A 25,006-nucleotide genomic window follows, 5' to 3' on the forward strand; every position below is an offset into this window, starting at 1 on the left:
GGGATCATAGACATGTGGCACATGCCACTGTGCCCGGACAAAGTATGTCATATTTTTTGTTTGATTTTTCTTCCTGTTTCTGAAACAGTATCCTTTAGAGAGTGGTAGATGGTTGAAATTGGGGTAAAGAAACAATTTTCCTTTTATGCTAAAATAACAATTTTCAACACAGTCACATACAGAATGACTAAGGACCATTTTCTACCTGCTAAATAAGAATGTTTTAGGGATTTTAATTCAGAGCTATTTGCGAATACATCACAGATTTCATGTCTATTGATTATTTGCATCTAGAGCATAAAGTTGTATTTTTACATTCAAATCCCAGGAATTTCTTACCACTAAAGATGTATGAAAACACATATAAAGCTACGTTCTTTTATCACATTTATTTTTCTTTTCCTAGAGAGGAAAAGCTCTGTTCTTATAAACAACATCAATTTAATTCATAAACTAGTACATTTGTAAGTGGGATCATCTGTAAGCAGAGGGGCATTCAGGAACGTATTTCCTAAAGATAGTTTTTTTTTTTTTTTCAATGCAAAAGGATCAGATAGATAGTGATGGCTGGGCTGGTATTTTTTAGCTGGAGGATTTGTGGTTGTTGTTTGAGGTTATGCATTTTCTCTCTTTGATGTCATTACACAAACCTCTAGCATCCCCCTCCCTTGTTAAAACACAGCAACAATAAGATTAACCTAGTGGGTTTATTTCTCATGTGTGCTCAATGTCTTGCATGGATCCTACTGATCTTTGGATTAATGTATCTTTTGACCACCTTGAGAGTGATACAGGGCACATTTTCCCTACAGCATCCTGAAATTGGAAGGTAAGGTTCCTCACTGCCAGGGTCAAAGTCTGGCATATGAGCCCATAGCCTGATGTAAATGCTCAGGTTAGTGTATAAGCTGGGAGTATAAGTGTGTGTGTGTGTGTGTGTGTGTGTGTGTGTGTGTGTATGTATATTATATATATATACACACACACACACACACATACATAGACAGATAGATGCACCCACACACCCACACAGACACATATATGTGTGCATATGTATTTTTTTTCCTCTGAAATTTTTACATGAAGTTCTTAAACCAAAAGGGTGATCTCTTCTTATACTCTCTCTTACCTTTCCTTCTCTATCTCTATTACCTTGAGGATACAACATCTCAATGATTTTTAAAAATCTTTTAGAAAACCAGTAGAGGCATTCAGGAACTTTCGGCCATAGGAGAAGTGGCTTGCAACTTTCTACCTTTGATCTTGGATTTTTCTCTTCTAAAGAGTTTCTGATTGTCCAACTCTACTAAGGAGTTGCTGAGCTGTTCTGGAGATGAACACTAGCTTTTCTGTTGGAAATTCAGTTTTATGTGGTCTTGGGATGTCATTTGTGTCTTCATTTACAGATATCCCCTCAAGCATTTACCTGGTAACATACACCTATTAAGCATTAGTTGATTCAAAGATGAAACAGAGCTATCAAAGAGTGTGAAGATGATCTGGTTTAACGTGTGACCTTCACCTTGGAGAAATCTAGGGCCCAGAGACATAAAGTGGATTGTATAAGCCCTGGAGTGAGGCAGTAAGATGACCAGAGCCAGAACATCTGCATGACCACTTATATACCCCTGGAAAGCCCCTACAATTAATTTATATGGCCTTGCTTCCTTCCCTGTGCTTTTATCTTCTATTTCTGTGTAAATTCCTCACTTTCTGTTTCTTCCAACTTGCGTTTTAGAAGCACACCTCATGGATATCTTCAACCCTCTTCTTTAACTTCCGGAATGGAAGTCTGGAAGGGTTGGGTCAGTAATCTCCAAATAAATGACTGAGTAAATGACTACCAGGGCTCCTTCTTTCTTTTCTATGCACCCCAAGCCCCACTCCCAAATTAAAGCACTCAGCCAAAACTAACATGTTCTTTGCATAAGAGTTGCAAGGACACAGTAGAGATTCAGCACACCAGCCAGGCCAAGAACATAGTAGCAATGTTTGTACACAGTTCCCAGGGAACTCTGCTGAGATTTAAACAAAACAAGTATAATGCAATACCTTAACCTCTTAACAATATTTATTTAGTTACAGAATTGACAAAAAACCAGGAAACATTTACCTGAAAATGGCCTCTTACTCATCTTCTCTACACACATCTATTCACCTATCTACCCGCCAGTTTGCCCAATATTCCTGCTGTATTATTTTAGAATGGAGGTGAGCAGCAGGTTCTAAGGAAACACAAGGGCAGCTCTGTTATAAATGGAGCACCTTTACTGATGAGATAAACCACACAAAAATCTTAATCTGATAACATCCATTTCATAAAACTTCGTAGTATATAAATAACATATTTTAAACATTGAAAACATACTCGTATATGATTATTTTAATGTTAGAGTAACCCCTATCATTTCCTTTTAATTCCTCTTCTTTCCATTTCTTAATGTCAAAAAGAAATGGCAGAGCCCTGTATAGGGATGCTTCTTTGTAATCCCATCTGCTTTGGAAAGCCGAGGCAGGAGAATTGCAAAATCAAGGCCAGCCAGAGCAACATAACAAAAACCATCTCAGAAAAAAAAAAAAAAAAGAAATGAGAAATGGTAGGGATTACTCATGCATGTATTAGAGAGTGATAATTATTGCTGTCTTTGTGAAACATTGGAAAAATTATTCTATCATAAAACCAGAAGCCTTGAATCTATCTCCATATTCACCAAGTGTGAAAAATCATAAAGTCTGTTTTTTTTTTTCCTACTCAGATGGCAGCTGTAGGGCAAAAATATCAGACTTCCAATTAGTTAGCCATGACAAGTGATGGTGAGTGAAACGCCATGCAGTGTTCACAAATCATGTGTAAAACAGCCGACACCACAGGCTGCGTCAACGGAGGGCATTAAGGGCAATTTCTTGGACTGTGACAAAAGTAGCCAGTTCATCTTTCCCCACCAGATTCAGAAACCAAATTGCAAGCCCTTACCTTGGAGGGCCTGTAATCTGTGAGTCTGGACGATAATGCAGAGCTGCAGGACCAGCTGTGGAGCACTCTCCAGAAAGGTGGCTAGCAGATGCAGCATGCTCACATCGGCATACTCATACACCATTTTCCAGTAAAACCTCCATCTGTCATTCTCCCCACTCTGTCGGCTGCGAATACCTAAGTATATTGTGTGGAAATATCTAGAAGGAAAACAGAGAGAACAAGAAAGAGATGCGTGTCAATTTGTAATTCCAACTCCAGAGTTGTTTTTCTCTTCTGCAAGTCACCTTAGGCAAGGACACACATGAAACAATTAACGTGGTGACTTAACAATTAAACCTCAAAGTTACAAGTACCATCCTCCTTTAATGCTGACTTTTAGAAGTCACCACAATTTCAGTCCCCCCTTGAAAGGCCTTCCATTGAATTGCAATATAAGAGTGAGGTGAATTTTGATGGGACCTCAGGTATGGAATAGATATGCTACTTTGAAAACCTACACATATTGTTTCTAGTCATATTCTCTGAGTGCCCAATAGTTACCATGATGTGAATTTCTCTTAGGACACAATGTAACTCTAAAGTACTGATATATATGTTAGTGCTTTAAAAAATCCCTTTCATAATACTGAAAATCTCAAACATATATAAAAGAAATAAAAACAAAGTTAATGATTCCACTATACTTTTCACCAAGATTAAATATTTACTGATAATCTTCTTTCATATATTCTTGCACTTACTTCCTGATAGAACATTATTTTGAGCAAACCCCACACATCATATTATTTCATCTGTAAGTATTTTATTAAAAATTTAAACCAACATCACCACACTTACAAATAACAAAAATGATTTCTCAATATAAATTTCTTAATATAAATACTCCCTGTTTGTATTTTCCCGAATACCATGATTTTTAGCAGCTTGTTTGAAATGCAGTCTAAACAGGGTCTATATCATGGTGATTATTTGATATGTATCTTAAGCCTCTTTTACACTATGGATTCCCCTTCCATTTAAAAAAGATTCTTCTTACATATTTTCTCTTGGGTTGATTTTGTTGATTATATGATGCAGTTAATGTACCTGTCTTTTATGTTTTCTGAAAATGAGTAATTAGTGTTAGAATTTGGATGAGATCCAAGTCTGATCATTTTAGGCAGGTGACAATGTCTACTTTCATAAGGAGGCACATCTTGATTTTCTCTTTGATTATCACCCGTTGATGATATTGCAGTTAAGTTTGCTAAATGGTGATATTCTGAGTCCAACACACTTTTGCATATATTGACCAGAATAATACTTCTCCGGGCCTTTTGTCAATGTCTCTACAGTATTTGGTTGTCAGGAGCTTGCTTTCTGGTAGATCCCTCAAGAAACTTAGGGTCCCGGAGTTCTTGTGTGTTTGCAACACTACACAATGATCAGACTTGCTCTAGGTGGGGATAAGGTTCTTTTGGTTACACAGACCCTAAAGCTTCACTTTTGGTTGGAGATAGGTGTCCACTTCTGGAGTCTGTGAAAGAACTGTGCTTGTCTAGCACAAAGATTCTCTGATGCCAACAGGAGGGATACCGAAAGGAAGCAGAAGATCAAAAAGCCAGAACAACTTTTTCACTGGAAGGACAGCTGAATGGATAAACGAAATTATGCAAATTCCCTGGAAGGCAAAAATCTACTATTTATTTACTTATACATCTTAAATCTATCATTTCCTTGTTTACTAACAAAGAATTGTCACAGAAATGTTTGCTAGAAAAACTGCTATTCTTTCTGTTATAAGCTGTTGGATCCTTCCGCTTGGCTGCCCAAAGAATAGTTTGTTTCTTTTTTATGTTTTGTTTGTTTCATTTTGTTTTGGTTTTGGTACCAGGGATTGAAACCAGGGGAGCTTAACCACTGAGTCACATGCCCAGGCCTTTTGCTTTTTGTATAGTTTGAGACAGGGTCTCACTAAGTTGCTGAAGCTGGCCTTGAACTCTCCATCCTCCTGCCTCAGCCTCCCCAGCTGCTGGGATTTCCAGTGTGCACCCCTGCACCTGTCTAGAATGTATCTTGATGAAGGCTATTCTGCATCAGTTTTCTCAAAGATGTGATCTGCCTGTTCATTACAGAGCTTCAAGTTTCAATATGTAGTTGTAAGTTTTCTTGAATTAGAGTGTTTAGTATTTTTTCTAATGGGTTGCTTTGGTGTTTATTTTTGAGGACTCTTATTTATATATGTATGTTGTATCTTCTTTATTTTCTGTGTCTGTTTCTTTGGGATCCTTGTAGTCTCAAAATGGTTTTTGATTAGAAGCTTTTCCACTTTTCCATCTATCTTTTAACTACAGCATTTGAATCATGCCATATCCCCTTTAGTTGAATATTCACTGACCTTTTTTTTTTATTAGAATTCTATGTTGAGTTCTATCCACCTTCTTATCAAGTCTTACCTTTTCTATGCACTTCTTTTTTGAATCTTTCCAATTCTCACATTTTTTTCATAGCTTCTGTGATTTTCTTAATTTCTTTCAGCTCATTTTGAAATTTTTACTCATTTTTAAAAATCTGGTTTGTGAATGCTTTTTTTTCTGGTGTGTTATCATTGTCTGTAGGTACCTTAATAGTTTTCTTATTCTCTTCTTATGATAATAACTTTGATCTTTTTGTTCTTGCTGTTTTAAAAGTTAATTCAGTTTTCAAGCATTTTTAGGATAGTTTGCTGGTTTTACCACTCAAGCACATATTCATCCATTGTTCTCATTAAGTGATAAAAAATAAGATCACTTGTTCCTTTCTGACATGAGCTGCCTCTGTTCCCTCCCTTTCTGTTCCTTCTCTTTCATTTCTTGTGGTTGATCCTGTTCTGCTCAATTTGGAATTGATTCCTAGCTGATTCTGCTCAATATGGAGCCTTGTTTTGGGAAGGGGGCTCAGTTCATCAGTTATTTGAGATTGGAGGACCTGCATAGAATGGGACTTCAATGCATTACAGCCTCTTTGGACTCACCCTGGCATTGGGTCATGGAGAACACCCTCCCACTCTCTCTTGCTCCTCCTGACCCACTGTACTTGTCAGTAAGTACTTATTGTGGGTTAGGTAGTTCCCTTCTCAAGGTTAACCCTCTACTTTGTCCTGCATGGTTGTTGGTACCACATGGTTCTTAGAAGCTCTCACTAATTTGTTCTCAGGTGACCAAGTGAGTTTCTCAACACAGAGTTTAACTGCAGATATTGTCCACAATTTTTTAACTTTTGCCAATCCAGTTGCTCTGCTTATTTCATTGTAATAATTTTGGTAGATTAAAAAATAATCTTGCCACTACTGGTATCTTTTTAGAACATTACCATTTAAAAACACAAAACAGAGCTAATCATTCCTTTGGGCCTTTGATTGCTACCAATTGAAATTTGCAATAGTGAAGTTTAGAGACTTTTCAGGCTCATTTTTTTTCTTGGAATAATCTTGGAATATATATATATATATATATATATTTTTTTTTTTTTTTTCTCTTGGCATAATCTTGTATATACACACACACACACACACACACACACACACACACACATATTAGTTGTAGATGGACACAATATCTTTTATTTATTTATTTTTTATGTGATGCTAAAGATCAAACCCAGTGCCTCATGCATGCAAGCAAGCACTCTACCATTGAGCTATGACCCCATCCTGGCAAACTAATTTTTGCACTAAGAATTTCATTCAATCATCATCAGTCATCACTCAATCCTTTGTGCACATGGACCCCTCTCCCCATTAATATTAGTTTCCTTGGGTTTCTTTAATAAATTATCACAAATTTGTGGCTTAGACAAAATAAATTTATTATTCCCCAATCTGAGATCAAAGTGTCATTAGGGTTGTTTCCTTTGAAGGCTACAAACATGCTTCTTTCTCATAGCTTCTGATGATTTGCTGGCCTTCTTTGCCATTCTTTGGCTTGGACATGCACCAACCCAATATCTGCCTCTATCTTCACATGACATTCTCCCTGCGTATGTCTAAATTTCTCCTTTTCTAACCACATGGTCATATTGGATTAGGACTCATTCCAACAATCTCAACTTGTTCATCTGCAAGGATCCTGTGTTATCTCCAAATAAGGTCACATTCACAAGGTGAGAGTTAGGGCTTCAACACTTCTTGGGGAGGACAAAAGTCATCCCTTATACTCTTCTGTCAATGCTTGATCTTGTTTCCCCTAGGACTTCTCCCCTTTAGAGATTTATTAGTGTGCATCTTATACTCTGACCTTCCCTTGAGATCCAGATTCACACGTGCACCTGCTTTCCAGATCTCTCCATGAGTTTTCCTTCCCCTACACTAGTGATTCACATCACTATCCATCAAGTCATATGAGTGAGTCCTGGAGCATTTTAGGCTCCTAATCTTCCTTTCCATTTATTTGATGAGGACTATATATTGGAACTTTTATCTCCTTATTGTTGTCCATTTTCCCTGTCTTTTCTAAAGGCTGATTCTCTGGGTTTCTGTTTTGTGTCTGTCACTTACTAACAGTATGACCTTGAACTTAACATCTATCAGCTGGGCAAAATAATAGCACCAATCACAGAGGTTGATCTGAGAATTAAAGTAATACAAGTGAAGGGCTTATCTCAGCCCTTGGTAGATGGTAGGCATTCAATAAATGTTTGTTCTTACTATTAATTGACTTTGAAATCTCGAATGGATTCTTCCTATTTAGCTTTCAGAGTGAACTTTCTATAACAAAAGTGGAATCCAATCTCTCCTATCTTAAAAACATTAATGACTTCCCATTGCTTAGAAGATAAACAGTAAATGCAAGCAATGTAAATAATGGTTTTGAAATCTTTTAATTCAACTTTTATGTTCTGACTTTGGTCTATACCCACTCTTTCCCATGTTTTATGGTCTCACCATATTGAAGTACTTGCTCCTCCTTGGATATGAATCTGTACCTTGATACCTTCATTGCTGCAGTTCTTTTGTCCTGGAATTCCTCTCCACATTCCTTATCACCCTGGAATGACTACTAAGTCTATAAAGTCAAATGTCACCTGTTGCTCACCTTCTCCCCAGGTAGAACCAGGCATTTTACTATTTGTGCTTGACTATCTTTATTCAGACTTTCATAAGGGGAAATAACATTAATTTTGTATTTATTCATCTGTGTGTTAATCTCAAATCCCATAGTTACAAAGTCCCAGAGAGAAAAGAATGTTATTTGTCTATGGACCTCATGTCTAGGTCAGGTTCTGATGATCAACAGACATTCAATACACTCCTTTATTGATTCACTGTGTATGTACTGAACACATGCAATATTTGTAATTTTGTATATTTGGAAATGGAAAGTCATCAGAGAGTTCTGAACAGAAGAGGAAGGAATTTGACTTGCATTTTACCAGCATTGCTTGCTGCATAAAAAACCAGCACAAAGCGGGAATCAGGGGCACTGGCTCAAAGACTATTTCAAATAGAGTCCAGGTGAGAAGAGATGCTGACTTTGGGGATATCAGTGCAATTGTGGCGGAAATGCATGGGGTGGGTACAACCAAGAGAGAGTGTGGACATCACTTGCATTTTGAATGATCCAATTAATGAATGAATGCTCAGGTTCCTAGCAACTACATAAGTTTTAAGCCAGAACTTCCATAGCATTAGTGGAGATAGTGCACTCCCACAGGGTTGTTCCTGGGCTCTGTCATTTCTAGTTCTCCCCTAGGGAGGAGATTATACTTTCAGTTCTTGGCTGCCACTGGTTAAAAAAGTTATAAAACTGGGCTTATAGGTCTGTGGCCCACAGGAACATGGACTCTTTGGACACAATCAAACCTTTGTTTTCATAGTACCTTGGGCTCACAGTTAACCTGATACTGGTGATGGGTTTCTTTCTCTGGAAGAAAACAAGTATTTGACTTCATGGAATTTCACATAATCAGACACAAAATAGGCCTTCCAATAAGAAACAATAGAGTTCAAACACCTGTAAAACAAGAATGGGGTAAAAAGAGCTGTTTCTAAGTCTTTTTTTTGTTGTTGTTTTTTTTTTGTTGTTGTTGTTTTAATTATGATAAAATACATATAAAATTTGCTATCTTAATTATTTTAATTGTACAGTTTATTGGCATTAAGTATATTCCTACTGTTGTATAGCCATCCACAATATCCATCTCCAGAAGTCTTTCTGTCTTGCAAAACTGATTCTCTATGCATGAAACAATTTCTCATTCCCTTCTTCCTCCACCCCAGCTCCTGGCAATCACCATTTTACTTTCTGTCTCTATAAATCTGACTCTCCCAGATATCTCAAATATCTCTTGGTATTTTGTTCTGTTATGCCTGGTTTATCACACTTATAATATTGTCAGTGTCTATCTATGCTTAAAATGTATGTGTCTGAATTTCATCCCACATGGGGTATTTTAAAACACCTTAATATTTTCTTGGGAGGAAAGACTTCTATTCAATACAGTAATTCCTTGATAGGTCTAGTTTTCAAAGAATTAAACAAGAATGTGTTTACCATGCCCCTGTAGGTTCAAAACTACTACTACTTCTTTTTTTCTTCCTCCTCTCCTCCCTCTTCCCCTCCTCCGCTCCTCCTCCTCCCCTTTTCCCCTTCCTCTCCTCCTCCTCCCCTTCCTCCTGCTGCTTCTCCCCCTCCCCCTCCTCCATCCCCCCTCCCCCTCCTCCATCCCCCCTCCCCCTCCTAGCTCCTGTCTTCCCTTTAAACAGAGTTGACTGTCTTTGTTGTTATTGATACAATGGGAAAATGAACTTTATGAATCTGTGGGCTCAATGTTTGGTTGCCCCCTTTTCTGGTCAGCAGTGTAGCTCCATCCTCACCCTTCGTTCCCTGTCGTTTGGAGCTTTTAATCCAATTTGGGTTTTTTTTTCTGAAATCAATATGAAATTTTTTCTTGAACTGTTTGACAGGAAAAATTTGGCCTCGTCTTTGACAGGAGTTGTAGGACGGTGCCCATTTTTTGTTTGGAAGAGACAAAGGTATAGAGAATGAGCTATGCATTTGGGAGATCTCTGTTGTCAAAGCGAATGGTACTAATTCTATCTCAGAGCTCCTGAGAAAGGTTCTGATTACAGCCAGGCCTACATAGCTGAAAGCAAACTCTGATTTAAAGCAACTGTCTCATATGGTTATTAACTTGACAAATGGCTTAACGGAGACTAAAATTTGATAGTTACAATGACAGACAATTCCATTTTCCCAAGCATGATTCTTGTTTCAGTCATCAGATGAGCCTCTGTCAAAAACAAACAAACAAGAACTGCATTCATCTACAACTGCTGTGTTTAGGTCCTTCTGCTCTCCTCCCCCTACTGGGAATACACTTCTTGATTTTGTATACTTACAAACTCTTGATTTTCTTTTTCTATTTAATTTTTTTTTCTCTCCCTCTCGTAAGAAAAACTGGGTATTCAAGGTTTACTGATCTGAATCTTTGAGTCATAAATTTCTGCCTGGCCTCAACTGTTTTACCTGTGGAAATGCAAACTTAAGATTTACAGACAGTTTAGGGCTACGTCAGATCCACAGTCTGACCTTTAAAACTGGCAAATGGGACACCTTATATGCACTTTATATTTATATGATATTTGTTTGCATGGTACTAAATTGGCTTATAGCTAAGACAGCACACTGTTAAGTTAGCCCAGTATCTAATGCCTTTGATTCACATGAATGACTAGTAAGTCTGTGACAAATAAGTTCATTTGAACTTGTTGCCATTAAGGATGGAAGCCTGTGGTTTTTTGTTTTGTTTTGTTTCCCTTTTTGGTCTTGTTTTGTTTTCTTGTCTGTTAACTAATTAGAATGTTTCTCTAAATATTTAAGATATAGTGGTCAGTGATTCCTGTATACAGCTACTTTTATGATCTTTATAAAGAAATAACTTAGAATATTCACTATGCTTAATTTCCATAGGAAATCGAAGAATAGCTGTTTAAAAAATGCAATAAATCAGACAGAGGTTTATAAATGTTCTATTAATTTTTAGGAAAGCATTCTTTGCTATAAAAGACCATTAATATAGGTTTTTCCAGATAATATCAATGATTTCCAAATGTGTTTATGTGACTTAACGCCAACAGTCTACAGTAAAGCTAAAAAATTCTTGCCTGCTTCTCTGCAGTAGATAAACTACTTCTGTTTTCTTATCCATTGTTTAGACTGTATTCTTGAAAATATAACTTTTAAAATTGTTTTATTTTTTACAGGGAACCTTGATTCAGAGCTAAAAGTCTTTGGCTTTTCACAACTAAAATACATTGTTTTATTTATTTTTAAAATAAATGTATAATGCTTATACCTATGTATGGTATTCATGGTTCGTCTAAAATATTAGTTGTTCAATAGATTTGGAAATTCACAAGTGAGCCTATTTACTAAAATTTCTAGAATGAGTTTGAATGAGTTCTGAAAAGTTAATAATTAATTGTTATTTAAAATACGTTGGCAGTATTCTTAAAATAAAAAAAAAGTTAAATTTTATTAGGTAGTTTTTCTTTCTTCTGGGCCTGAAATAAGTGAGAGGAAATAACAGATGATTTTGAAATTGCTAGTAACATACATGTGGTTTCCACTTCTGATTTTTGGAATGGCATTATTTTATAATGAGCTAAACATTGTGGGTTTTTTTTTTTTTTTTTTGGTTGTTGTTTTTTGTTTATCAATCCTAGCAGTACTTTCAGAAATAGTTAATTTCAATCTGTCTATATCTTCATGCAGTAGCCTAAGTATTATATGCATTTCCAGAATTTTGATTATTCTTTATATTGGATTCAAGAGATGTTTGATGTTTGATGAGTTCTTAGACGTCTGCTTTTAAACTTGATTTGCCTCTTTAAGTTCATTTTCACAATCCCCTTGTTAGAAAAGGTTTAAGACCCTAAAGTTGTGATTGATAAAAATAAAAATAAAAATAAAGCCTGTTTACAATTCTCTATAAACTAACATCAGTCTCTTTGCTCACCTAGAGTAAAAATGATTTTATATGATGTTGCTTGTAGAGCTACACTTCCTGTTAATGGGTTTATATTTTTTGTACAAACTACCTGGATTTCATTGTTCTAATCATCAATGTGCTTTTCTGTGTTTTTAAAATGTCCCTCAAAGCTGTTAAATGGACCTTGTAGTATGTATGATGTCAAAAGTCTAATAATCCTTAAATAATACAGGAACTTGAAGTAACCTTTAAAATGCATTTGTAGGTTCCAAAATTTGCATTGACTAATCTGCTCTTAGAAAAGTTAAAAAAAAATGATTTAAAGAACAAGGATTTTATATTTCATTAAGATAATTTTCTATGTTTTCTGTTGACTTTTATTAGGTTTTTAATTGCTTAAAAATGAAATCCTGCAAGAAGTTAGAACTTATCAAAATCTTTATTTGTTCCAAAGTCTCTTTTTGGCTTATAACTCTGGCTAAACAAACTACTGTTTTACAATGATATCATATGTTTTATGGATACACCAATTAAAATAAATTAAAAAAGAAGACTCCATTTTAGCCAAATTTAAGCAACAGGAAATTTTAGAGATTAGTTCTTATGCAAGCTTCTTACTGTTAAGAAACAGTAATAACAGTCTACTCTTAGAAATAATCTGGATATAATCCTTTAAATCATGATTGTAGACTTAACAAATTGTAGTGATAACTAAATTGTTCTGCTAAGTTGTTAAACTTTCTATGTAATGATAATGACATGTGTTGTTTGTAGTACTTTTAGATAACATGAACTATGTCTCTGTGGTTAATAGCGGACAATCCTGCTTTATTCTTGCTCTACTTCAAAATAAAATAAATGTAAAGTTAAAGGTTTTGGTATGAAACGTGTATAGGAAATGTCTATTATAAAAAGGTTCTAAGTTGGGAGGGGTGGCACACATTTGTAATTAAAGTGATTCTCTGCTGAGGCAGGAGTTTTGGGAATTCAAAGCCAGCCTCACCAACTCAGCAAGGCCCTAAGCGACTCAACAACTCTAAATAAAATATTAAAAAAGGGCTGGGAATATGGCTCAGTGGTTGAGCACCCCTGGGTTCAGTCCCTGGTACCAAAAGAAAAAAAATGTCTATAAATTTTGCTGTTTGTATTGTGACTTGGTTTACAGAATATACTTAAATATATATGTGTGTTCTTTTTTTAAATTTTTTTTTATTTTTCAGTGGACACAACATCTTTGTTTGTATGTGGTGCTGAGGATAGAACCCAGGCGGCTCGCATGCCAGGCGAGCGTGCTACCGCTTGAGCCACATCCCCAGCCCTATATGTGTGTTCTCAATTGGTAAAAATAACATTAATTTTCATAGTGTGTATTCAAAATTTTTACAGTTCTGTGGAGTATACCTACATTTTAAAGATGATATAAAATATGTTAAACTTTATCAGATGATAATGAACCTTGGTTTAGCATAACAAAAACTCCAGTTAATAGGCACTCTTTAATGCCCAAATCCAATGGACTACTAATACAAACAAGTTGGTTTTCTTTGAACAGATAAAAATGATAGAACTAAACAGATTATATTTACATTCAGATTTACTGTATGGACTAGATGTGTTTGGCTCTTATCGTTTTGTGATTTTTTTGCCTGTTGAAGATTTCTTAACAGTAGACAAATAGAGAAACTTGCATAAGACTTATCTTTCTAAAAGCTCCTGTTGCTTAAAATTGGCTAAAAGGGGTCTTCTCTTTTAAATTTATTTTTACTGATGCATTATAATGACACATACCAATGGAACTCATTACACCACATTTGTACATGCACATAATTTGATTAGTCAACATAATATGATTAGTCTCATTCACCAGTATTCCCTTTCCTGTTCCTTTCCTCTGATCCACTTGCTCTACTCTACTGATCTCCTTTTTATCATCATTTAAATTAGTGTATTATAATAATTTTTATCTATTTATCTATCTGTATGTAAGTAGGATTAATGATGGTGTGTTTGTTAATGGACGTAACATAATTAGGTGGATCACATTCCCCAGTACTTCCTTATGTTCTCCCCTCCTTCCTCCCTTTTAAAAATCCCCTTCCTTTACTCCTTTGGTCTTTCTTCTATTTAAATGAGATTGCCCCCTTCCACTGTTAAAATATTCTCTCTTTCTGTCTCCCCCTCCTCTCACAGATGAGAGAAAACATTCAATACTTGACTTTCTGATTTTGTTTTCATTTGCTATGATGTTCTGCAGTTCCATCCACTTATCAGCAAATGACATAAATTTATTCTTTTTGTGTGTGTGTGGCTGAGTAAAACTCCAATGTGTATATATACCATATTTTCTTTATCCACTTTTCTGTTGATGGCCACCTAGACTGGTTCTCTAACTTGGCTATTGTGAATCGCACGGCTATAAACATTGGCATGCATGTATCACGATAGTATGGTGACGTTAGTTCTTTTGGATAAATATCAAGGAGTGCACTAGCTGAACCAAGTTTCCATTCTTAGTCTTTTGATGAATCTCCATGTAGCTTTCCAAGATAGTTGTACTAATTTGAAGTCCTGCAGATAATGTATTAGTGTATCTTTCTCCCCACATTTTTGCCAGCAATTATTGTTATTTGCACTCATGCTGATTGCCATTTTGACTGGAGAGAGAGAAAATCTCAGTGTGGCTTTGATTTGCATTTCCCTGATTGTTAATGATGTTAAACATTTTTTCATATATTTGTTGGCCCTTTCCATTTCTTCTTTTGAGAAGTGTCTGTTTTGCTCATTTTCCCATTTATTGATTGGGGTTATTTGTTTTGTTGGTGTAAGTTTTTTAAATCCTTTATTTATTCTGGATATTAATCTCCTGTTGGAAGAGTCACTGGCAAAGATTTCCTCCCATTCTGTAGGCTCTCTCTTTGACTTTTAATTGTTTCCACTGCTGGGCAGCTTTTTAATTTGATCCCATTCTACTTATTGATTCATGGTTTTGTTCCTTAACGTTAGGGGTCTTATTAAGGAACCTGGTGCCTATGCCAGTATGTTGGAGTGTTAACCCTATGTTTTCTTCTAGCAGTTGCAGTGTTTGGTCTAATTTCCAGGTATTTGATCCACCTTAGCTGATTTTTGTGCAGAGTCAGAGATAGATGTCTAATTATATTCTTCTACAAATGGATGACCAGTTTTCCCAGCACCATTTGTTAAAAAGTCTTTTTTTTTTTTTCCTTAAAAAGGTTCTCCTTAGGCCAATTCCCTTTCAACATGAGACCAATCAGATCAAAGAATGGGACCAGGTTCCCATGACTTGGGACCAAATTGCTTGGCAAATAATAAGCAATATCTTCAGAAGAAATAATTCCAAGTCAAAAGGAAAACTGCATGCAGCCACTTGTTAAACCCCACCAGAATAAATTGCTGGAAGGTTGTGGAAAGAGAGTTCTTATACAAATGAACCCTCACGTCCTTCAGAAATAAGCATCTGGCTGCCTTATACATCAGACTCCCCCGATGGGATTTCCACAGGATCCAACAATGCACTTCCAGCCAGATGATGGGGCACAAGGATTCTTTTGACTGAGGGATCAACTAAAGAGGAGGGAACGGAAACACAGAGCTCCTGAATTCCTCAGGCTAAGATAAGTTTTACCCCTTGACTGTGAGCTGCCAAAAGAAACCAAAGATAGACACGTTCACTGGTGAGCACAGTCTAGCTAAATCAACATGTGTATAACACCTGGCTTTTGTTTCTATAAATTGCAAACACTTCTGTAGGACCAGCAGAGAAACAATCTTAGCTGCTTCTCTCCAGATTAATAAACTTGAATAAAATTTATTTTTCCCTTCTACATCATTTGCTTATTTCTCACGTGGGCGAGCATCTGAATGCAGCCAGCCGGGAGCCAGGCAGTGTGTCTAGCTGGGCTGCCAGCAACAGGTATGTGAAGTGCCAGGCTGAGGACCCACTCATCCTCTTGCTCTTTATATTTAAGAACAGGCAAAGAACACGCACAGACATTTCACTAAAAATGAACTAAAATGATATACAGCACAGTATAGAACAAAAAAAAAATGGTTAAAACTTGTGCCCAATAAGGATCTATGCATCTAATTAGAGTACAGTCATTCATCGTACAGTTATCCCTTCATAGCCCCAGATACCAAAATCTGTGGATGTTCAAATCCCTAATGTAAAATGGCATAGTATTTTCATAGAACCTATGCACATCTTCCTGTACATTTAAGAAAAAAATCCACAAGTTCAGTACAATCATAATATTTTTCATGATATTTTGGATCCATAGTTGGTTGAATCCACAAATGTGAAACCTAAGTATATTGTTCAGGCAAAATGTAGGTTAAAATATTACTACAATGTTTGTGTGTGTGTGTGTGTGTGTGTGTGTGTGTTTCCATACACAGAATACAATTTAGAATGCTTACTACTAAAGAATTAAAGCTATGATTCCTGAGTGCTGGGGGCTATAGGTTATTTATTATTATTTTTGCAATATCTAAACAATGCTGTGGTATACTTTTACATGGCTAAAGTTTAAGTACCAAAAGAGCTTTCCTGTTTTATTTTTGTTATTGGAGATCTAACCCAGGGCCTCATGTATGCCACAGAAACACTTCCACAGAACCACAACACCAGCCCCAATACTTTCATATTTTAAACTGTTTTATATACTTTGTGAAATCGTTCTCTAGAAAGACAATGCCAATTGGCAGTGTACGGGTGCACTTATTTCCTCAAGAATACCTTCTCTCAGAGTGTAAAGCCTGTGGACAATCACTTTGTCTCTCTTTCTAAGCTGTTATCTGTATCTATCTAGTCCCTCTCTATTATTTACCTACCTGGCCCACTAGATGTTTCCTATTGCATTATAAACATACGACTCTGGTGGAAAGAGAAGCACGGCTGATGTTGAGTCCCTAAAATTTCCCTTCATACACTTGAATATGAAAGTCAGACCATCTAGTCTCCTTGGCTTCTGTGTGACTATTATCTCACTAGAAAATTCTTCTTCTGATTCTCATAGCCATGTCACCTCTGAGCTGGAATTTTCCTACATGAAGGTAAGCATGGTGGTATCTTTCTCTGCGAGGATTAGGAGAGAGGATGAGCCTCAGGTTTGTGTCTGATTCATAATGGAAATGTTGCTGTGTGCCATGGTTATGGATATTCTGGGTTTATCTATAATGCTTTTTTTTTTTTAACCTTAGTAACCAAAGGTGATTTTATGCCTTCAGTTCTCATTAGGCATTTTGTTCTGGGTAGTGTTTCTGTCACATTGGATTAAATTAGTATGTCAGGCAGGATACGGCCTTTGGCTGATCCTCTAGAGGGGAAGATGATAACCATCACCACCCACTGAAAAACAGGATTTCTAGACTTTCTGAGTATAGGAAATCCAGGCTGGGGTCCAGGTGGGATGGAGGAGGGGGGGGCTAATAAAGGTTTTTCTCCTTTGAATTCTGCTTTTCTGTGTTGGTGAAAAATAAATAAATAAACATGTCTGCAGTGGCCAGGGAAGCTCACAGTAATAAGTTTTAGTTCTTTTAAATACTGATACAGATGGCAGGGAGCCCTATTTACACTTAAAAATTTAGCATAATTACTGAAGAGTATCATTTAAGAAGGGGAAAAAAGTTTTAAAGCTTTGCCATCAAGGATGAAATATTCTAGAGCATGAGAGAACAGTAGATTAAATACACAGCTCTCATCAGTGCTAATGGGAGATGTTCCCGATAAAAGCTCTCTCTGAAATGTCAATGTGCTCTGCCTCCTCCTCAGAGGTAAACACATCCACCAGACATTTGCCTTCCTTACTGTAGGACTGATTCATTTTCTAATAGGGTCACTCTTATTATTTATTGTCTTGGGAAACAGGCTAGAGGAAGACAAGGGTTTCCTTTACATCAGAAAAAGGTCACCAGGAATTCTGCACCGACTCTATTAACATGATCTCAACCCAACCACCTTTTGATTTTGTAATTTCCTCATCACTGTGGGAGATGGGCATGGGAACACACTGACACAACCCCCACCATGCCTCAGGCACAGATACCTTCACATAACGTACCCTCATCACAATACAGACACAAAACAGTCAGACAAATAGATTTAAATTGCATTGAAATTCTCAGAGCCTTTTAATCAGTATTTTCTAAGTGCCCAAAGCAACGGAGACTGAGGTCACAACCTCCCATGTTGCTAACTTCACACAGAAACACAGTATGGCAAAAGTGACAAACTTAGACAGGGGGAAACCCCAACCTCTGGTATGTGAGGTATTATATAACTAGTATGTGTTGAAACTGAAATTTAATGTGATTGAGATCATCTTCACATTACCGAGGGGAAATGATTGTATATAATTCATGTTCCAGATAGTCTATACGTATGATTAAACACTTTAGCCCTTAGTAATCGATCAGTGTCACATTAACGGCTGATACATCTGTGGCTGAATCAGAAGGCATTAATAGCTATGAGAACATTATGCATATATTCTAATATTGAATGTTTTTCATTATCTTAGAGCACATTAAATAATTTAGCTGTTAGCAGTTGTTAGCTTCACTATCTGAAAAATACAGAGTAAGATCTGTGTGGAAGAGCTGTAAGTAAACAACATTAATATACAGTGATTCCAGCAAGTGGTACTTTCTTCTGTTTCCTGGATACAAAGCTCTACACTAGGCGTATGTATATAGGTGGAACCTCAACAGTAGGTACTGTTCAGTAACACAATTGTATGATTTGTCATCTCAAGGAGTCCTCTATTGAGTATGTTAAACACCTACCACAGCCAGGCTCAGTGCCACATGCCTGTAATCTAAGATACTTAAAGGGCTGAGGCAGAAGACTCATTTGAGCCCTGGAATTTGAGACCAGCCTGGTCAACATAGGGCAGCCCCATCTCAACAACATCCATGGTAATAACAATCACCAAAACCAAAAAACCCAAATCAGTAACAACCCTCAAGAGCACCTTGCTTGATACCAGCATATCAAGTTTCTGCCATCTCTACTCTATGCTGAATAATAGTAAAAAAATGACATAAAGTTCTGTTCTACACTTCTATGGCAGAGAAGTTTCTAGTGACTGTTGTTTTAAGATTAGATTCTGTATTAACTTTAAAGAAAGGGGGGACAGTAAAACACTCCCGTGGATACCCTTTCTCTTTCCAAAAATGTAACCGAGTTAAGGGAACAATCAGAGCAGGCCTGGACCAGAAAGTTCAGATACATATTATCTTCAAAGACACTGGCTCTCTTTTATGCACACTGGGAACTAGGTCAACTGAGTGTTTTCTGTAGGAAACTACTTTCTTGCATGTATACCAGGACGGTTGCTCCTTGAGATGTGAGTCATAGAAAGAAGCAAATATTGATGATGTTACTGCTTTTGCAGGCTAGCATATAAAATCCCTCTCTCAGTGGAAACTGGCACAGAACTGAGAGCATTGTGGAAAGGATACATGTCACCCATCCAGCTGGCTCTTACTGGAAAGAATGCCACCAGGGAGAGGAGGTACTGCTTGGCAGAGCACTGAGGGACAGAGGTGCTGTTAGGCCTATGGCCACTGAATTCTTTTTGGAGAAGTCACTTGCCTGTTCTATGTTTTCTCAACAAATAGCATGTCTCCCATGCTATCTCGGGGTACTTGCTTTGACTTTTCAGCGACCTATCCCACTGTCCTGATAACAATTGGGCTGTGGACATGACAGGATCTATTTCCCATTGATCATCCAAAATGGACTCAAAGTAAGTGTATATGCTAAGGGAGAGAAGGAATGACCTGAAGTTCCCTTCAACCGCATCAGGAGTCACAGCCATGTGAGGACAATTGGGGCTGCTCCTATGTCAAGAGGACCCGAGTGAGCTGTCACCCCATGATCCAGAGCTATCCCACTCCCTGTTGTCATTGTCATCACATCTGGATGTGCCACATCTCACAGGAGTCACAAAAAATCTCCCCAAACAATTGGTATGTTTGCAGTGCCACTCTCATGCATCTGTTGTGAATATTCATGATAAGAAAAGAGAGACTGGAGAATATATTCAAGATCTTCCAGAAGTCCTTGAGCCTGGCCACCTTTCCCTCCTTCAACACAGTCTTTCTTTCCTCCTCAAGGGCAGCACTGCCTCTCAAACTCACAAGGCTTTGGTTGTCTCTGCATACGCTTGACACACATTCTGTATTATGAATTCATATATGTCCTGCTAGACAGAAATAATTAGAATGAACTGGGGACCTCAATGAACAGTCCTCTAGGAGCTACATATCATGGTAGACAGCACCATAAGCTTGTAAAATGTCAAGTCATACTTAGTGAGCATCTTATCTCTGAGAAAGGCCTCTTTTAATTGATATAATTTGCATTTTTTTCTGTTAAAATAAAATTTACCTATGGGAAATGGTTATTGCTATGATTTGGATTTTCATGGTTCCCAAAGACTCCTGTGTTGAAGGCATAGTTGCCAGTCTATGGCACTATTGGGAGGGAGAAGAACCTTCAGAAGCCTAGTAGAAGGAAGTTAGATCATTGGGGGTGTATGCTTGAAGGGAATGTTTGGACTCTGACCAATGTTAAGATTCTCTCTGTTTTCTGCTTCTCAGATGCCATGAGTGACTACTTTGCTCTACCAGCCACTTGCCACTTTGGTGCTCTGCTTCATCTACAGGACACCAAACAGTGAGGTCAACTCACCATGTTCTGAAACCTCTGAAACTTAGCCACAATAAACTCTTCATCCTTTTAAGTTATTTATCTCAGGTATTTTGTCATAGTTATGGGAAGCTGACTAACAGTTATTTTCGTTGTTCAATTTTCAAACATTGTTCTCATAAAGATGTTAATTACATACTCTTTAGGCTAATTTCCTCAAACCTACAGAAAAAAAAATTATAGTGTTTATTTTTTCTCTAATAAGTAATTTCCCCTGTCATAAGTGATTGGGCAACTTTGTGTATCTGAGACAAGAGAGAAGGCTCTTGAATGTGGAAGGAAGGTTTTTATTCACTCATGATATTTCATATTGACTGTACCTATCCCTCAGGAGAAAAGAAAGAAATATTTGTCTCAAAATTATTCTTTTCTGTGGAGTTCCCATAAACTAATATTCAATAATAATAATAATAATAATAATAACAACCAAGTTATTATTATGAATGATAATAGTATTATTATTACTATCATTTGTGGTATTGGGGATTGTTTATAGGAACACTCTACCACTGGACTTCATCCCCAGCCTTTTTTATTTTTATTTTTGAGACAGAGTCTCCACAATTTGTCCAGACAGGCCTTGAACTTGCCATCCTTCCACTTTAGTCTCCCAAGAGCTAGGACTACAGGCGTGCACCACCATACAGCATTCATATTAATATTTTAGTGGTAAAATGTGAATTAAAATGAAGAAGAGACGTGGAGCAAATACAGCAATGATTGCTATTTGACATGATATTGACACGGTAACTATAATCCAAGCCCTGAAATGAAATTGGCAGAAATTATTAACCACACTGAAAAACAAGGTTAACAGAATATTTGTTCTTATCACTCAGGTTGTGATTGCATTGGAACTTTCATTCTACGCCTCATTCATTGATTTTATGACAAATAAGAAAAGTGCTTAGAATATTTGTGTGTGTATCAGTGTGTGTGTGCACGAGCGTGCATGTGTGTCATGGTTTATTCTTTTTAAAGTCAAGATGTTGTCTTGAAGCTTTTTAATGCTTGACTTTAGCCGACTTATGGACATTTGTAGTTTTAAAAGACAACTGAAAAATCCATAGGCCGGAGGCATCTGATGAATTGTGTCTGGAGGGTGGCTAAGCAGGAAAGGGGGACCTGGGAGGGAGAATGACAATTCAAGTGTTCTGTGTCTAGTGGCCCCAGGGTCCTGTCCAAAGTGTCTATAAGAAGATGCATATTATGCAGATGGATTTCATCACCAAAAAGCCAATTTCAAAGTTCATAGAGTGCTTAGAGTGTCTGTGGCCACATCATCCAGAATGTTTTGAACTATTCAGGTCAAGATGCAATAATTTCACATTCTTTTTAAGGTATTTGATCAACATCCACATGATCATTTATACAATTTTATTATTTATTTATTATCCATTCATCCATTCTAGGGGAAGAAGAAATCAAGAATCTTGACAAAATCAGACAACCTAAAATAGAGTGCCATGGAAAGATGGGAAACAAAAGAACACAAGGTCTGTGTGTTAGATTCTCATTGCTGTCACCATCGTATCTGACAAGAACAACTTAGAGCATATTTACTTTAGAGGATGGCAGAGGATTTAGCCCATGGTTGGCTGACTCCATGGCGTGCACATCATGATGGAAGGGAGTGGCAGAGAAAAGCTACTTAGCTCATGAGGCAGTGAGGAAATCGGGGGAGATAGGGGCCAGGGAAAGATATAGTCCCCAAGACCATGCCCCCAATAATCTATTTCCTCCTGCCATGCTCCTCCTGCTTACAAATAACACCCAGAAGTCCATTCAGATTATTAATCCATCAAGTGAATTAATGCACTGATGAGATTACAGCCCTCATGATTCAATCATTCTCTAAAAGCTGCACCTTTAAACCTTGCCACATTGGTGACTATGCTTTGGGGGCAACATTCTAGATCCAAATCATCACAGTCTGAATGGATTGTGTCTAAAATACTTTAGTGCTTGTGATCAAAAAGGTGGTTTTGTGAGCAATAGAGCCCCCTCTCCTGCACCTTGTGAGATCTGCAGGTTTCACTTTTCATAGAAACCGTATGTTTTGCCACAGCTGGTAAGATCCTAAGAGAACAGTGAATGTCTGCTCCAAGCCCAGACATCTTACAGTTTGCTCTGGAGTTTGCAATACTTTCACCCTGAACACCTAATTTCCAAAAGTGGGGCACTGAGAGATCTGAAGGCCAGAGTTTCCAAGGTTGTGTTATCTGCCCAAGCAGTAAGAAAGCACATGAGCTTCCTGGGCTGAGCTGAACCTGCCCCCAGACTGTAGTGCCCCTGGGAATGGCTCCTACATAATCCATAGCATGCAGCAGCTAGTAGCCCAAAGCAAGTGGGGAGAACTTTCTCCATAATTGTTATCTTGTTCTTTTGTTCAGCCATCTATGTTCTCAACAGGTTTTGATACCCCGTGGAAAATTGCCTTACCACAATTGGCTGTAAGAGTTGGCCTCTTTGGACTTTGAAAAAAACCAATGTACTAAACACGGTAGGGGGTTGGATCATCCTCTGGCCAAATAATCTAACACCATGCAGAATCTTTTCTGGGAAACCTCAGTCAAAGCTTTGTGATCACCAACTAAGTTAGTGATCACAAAGACTTTTCACACACCAGGTATGTGGTGTAGACATCTGTAATCCCCGTTACCTGAGAGGCTGACGCTGGGAGATTACAAGTTTGAGTTTAGCATGGGCACACAGTGAGTCCTACCTTGAAAAGAAATAAAACATTTTTCCCCTAGGAATTGTGCCTATGTATACAGTTCAATGATTCCAAAAGGAGAGTCTCCTTTAATTTTTTCCATTTGCTTATTCATTCATTCAGCTTGTATTGAGTGCTTATTTGGCAATGGCACTTCTCCTTGACTCTGGGATTAGTGCAGCAAATGAAATATACACTTAGAGGGGGAAGGCAAATAATAAACAAGCTAAGTGTTAGGTAAAATCTACAAACTCATGCTAAAAGGATGAAGTAAACCAGGAAGGAGGGTAAAGAGTGTGGTAGTGCTTGATCTACACCATACAGTCAGGGAAATTCACTGGACAGATGGAATCCCAAAGGAGGCAGGGGGAAGTAAGCCCTTTTCACTTGAAATTGGAGGAAGAACATTGCAGGCAAAATGAACAGGAGACACAAGGTCCTGAGATGGGATGAGCCTATTCCATTCCATGAGAATCAGGATACCAGGATGGTGTGAGTAGATTGATCAGGGTTAATAAACAAAAGACCAGAGAGGAATGGGATGGTCTGACTGGAAATGGGATGGTCTGATCCTGTAGGCCTGGGCACTGGATGGACTAGAAAAGTGAGAGGAGAAGAACTTTGAGGATTTGAAAAGTGAGGGACATGATCAGGTCAGCATTTTGTGAGGACTCTTGGGCAGCTAAGAATGGAATAAAGGGAAGCAATTTTAGAACCCAGAGAAGCTATGACGATCACTTTGGCAAGTGATGATGCTTGTGTAGACCTGGAGAGTAACAATGGAAAACTAGGAAATTCTAGGCTATTTATTTTGAAGTTAGAGCCAGTGGTTTTTGCTGCCATGGTGTATGTTATGTGTTCTCATGTAATCCCCATGGAAAATGTGGGTGTGAGGGGAGAGGAGGCGACATTGAATTCAGAGTACTTGGTCAAAGCTACTTGAAAAATGGAGTTGCCATTACCCGAGATGGGGCAGAAGAGGGGAGCAGATTAACAGATGATGAGTTTGCATATTTTAAGTTTGAAATGATCTTAGATATGCAAGTAGAGATCTTGAATAAGCAACTGGACATATGAGTTTAGGATTCAGGTCTAGTTTAACGGATTGTTTGGGAGACATTACAGTATTTAAAGCTGTAAACAAGATGAGATTACCCCTACTATATACGTCCAATTGTTATAAGCTTGGTGTGCATCTGTATTAGGGGTGGGTTTGATGACCACCAAGAGAGAGCATTGTGTTTCAAAGGGCACAATACCTAAATGCATCAAATGGTCCCAGGGACAGGGAATCCAGCTACTCTTAAGGAAGTGTGAATGCTCAGGAGGTCTCTTTCTTTCCATGTCCAGGAGTGGGGAAATGGGGGTCTGCTGCCTGCCTTTGGAGGCAGTAGGGTTATTTTAAATTCTTACAAGAACACTGAATGCTGTGGGCTTGAAATTAACTTGATAATAAAGTTTTCATGTTGTCTAATCCTAGATATCATTTTGGTCAATATTTTTTTTTTCTCCATAGTGAAAATCTTCAGAAATTTCTTCCTTGTAGAGTACCCAGAAATGGCTGGGCTGCCCCTTAACTGAAAAGGGAGCAAAATAAATGGAGCATCCAGGGCACCATCCTGAAAAGTGT

General features: G+C 37.6%; 1 protein-coding gene across 1 annotated transcript in view; it reads right to left on the bottom strand.

The window, feature by feature from the left end:
• The window catches only part of Xkr4 (XK related 4), a 399,419-nt gene that overhangs the window by 145,396 nt on the left and 229,017 nt on the right, over positions 1-25,006 (bottom strand). The window contains exon 2 of the mRNA XM_026394422.2: positions 2,975-3,174. Coding sequence (XP_026250207.2) covers positions 2,975-3,174 — 200 coding nt within the window. The remainder of the gene's footprint in view (positions 1-2,974; positions 3,175-25,006) is intronic.

This window comes from Urocitellus parryii, chromosome 7 (genome assembly GCF_045843805.1).
Source record: "Urocitellus parryii isolate mUroPar1 chromosome 7, mUroPar1.hap1, whole genome shotgun sequence".
Taxonomy (NCBI): Eukaryota; Metazoa; Chordata; class Mammalia; order Rodentia; family Sciuridae; genus Urocitellus; species Urocitellus parryii.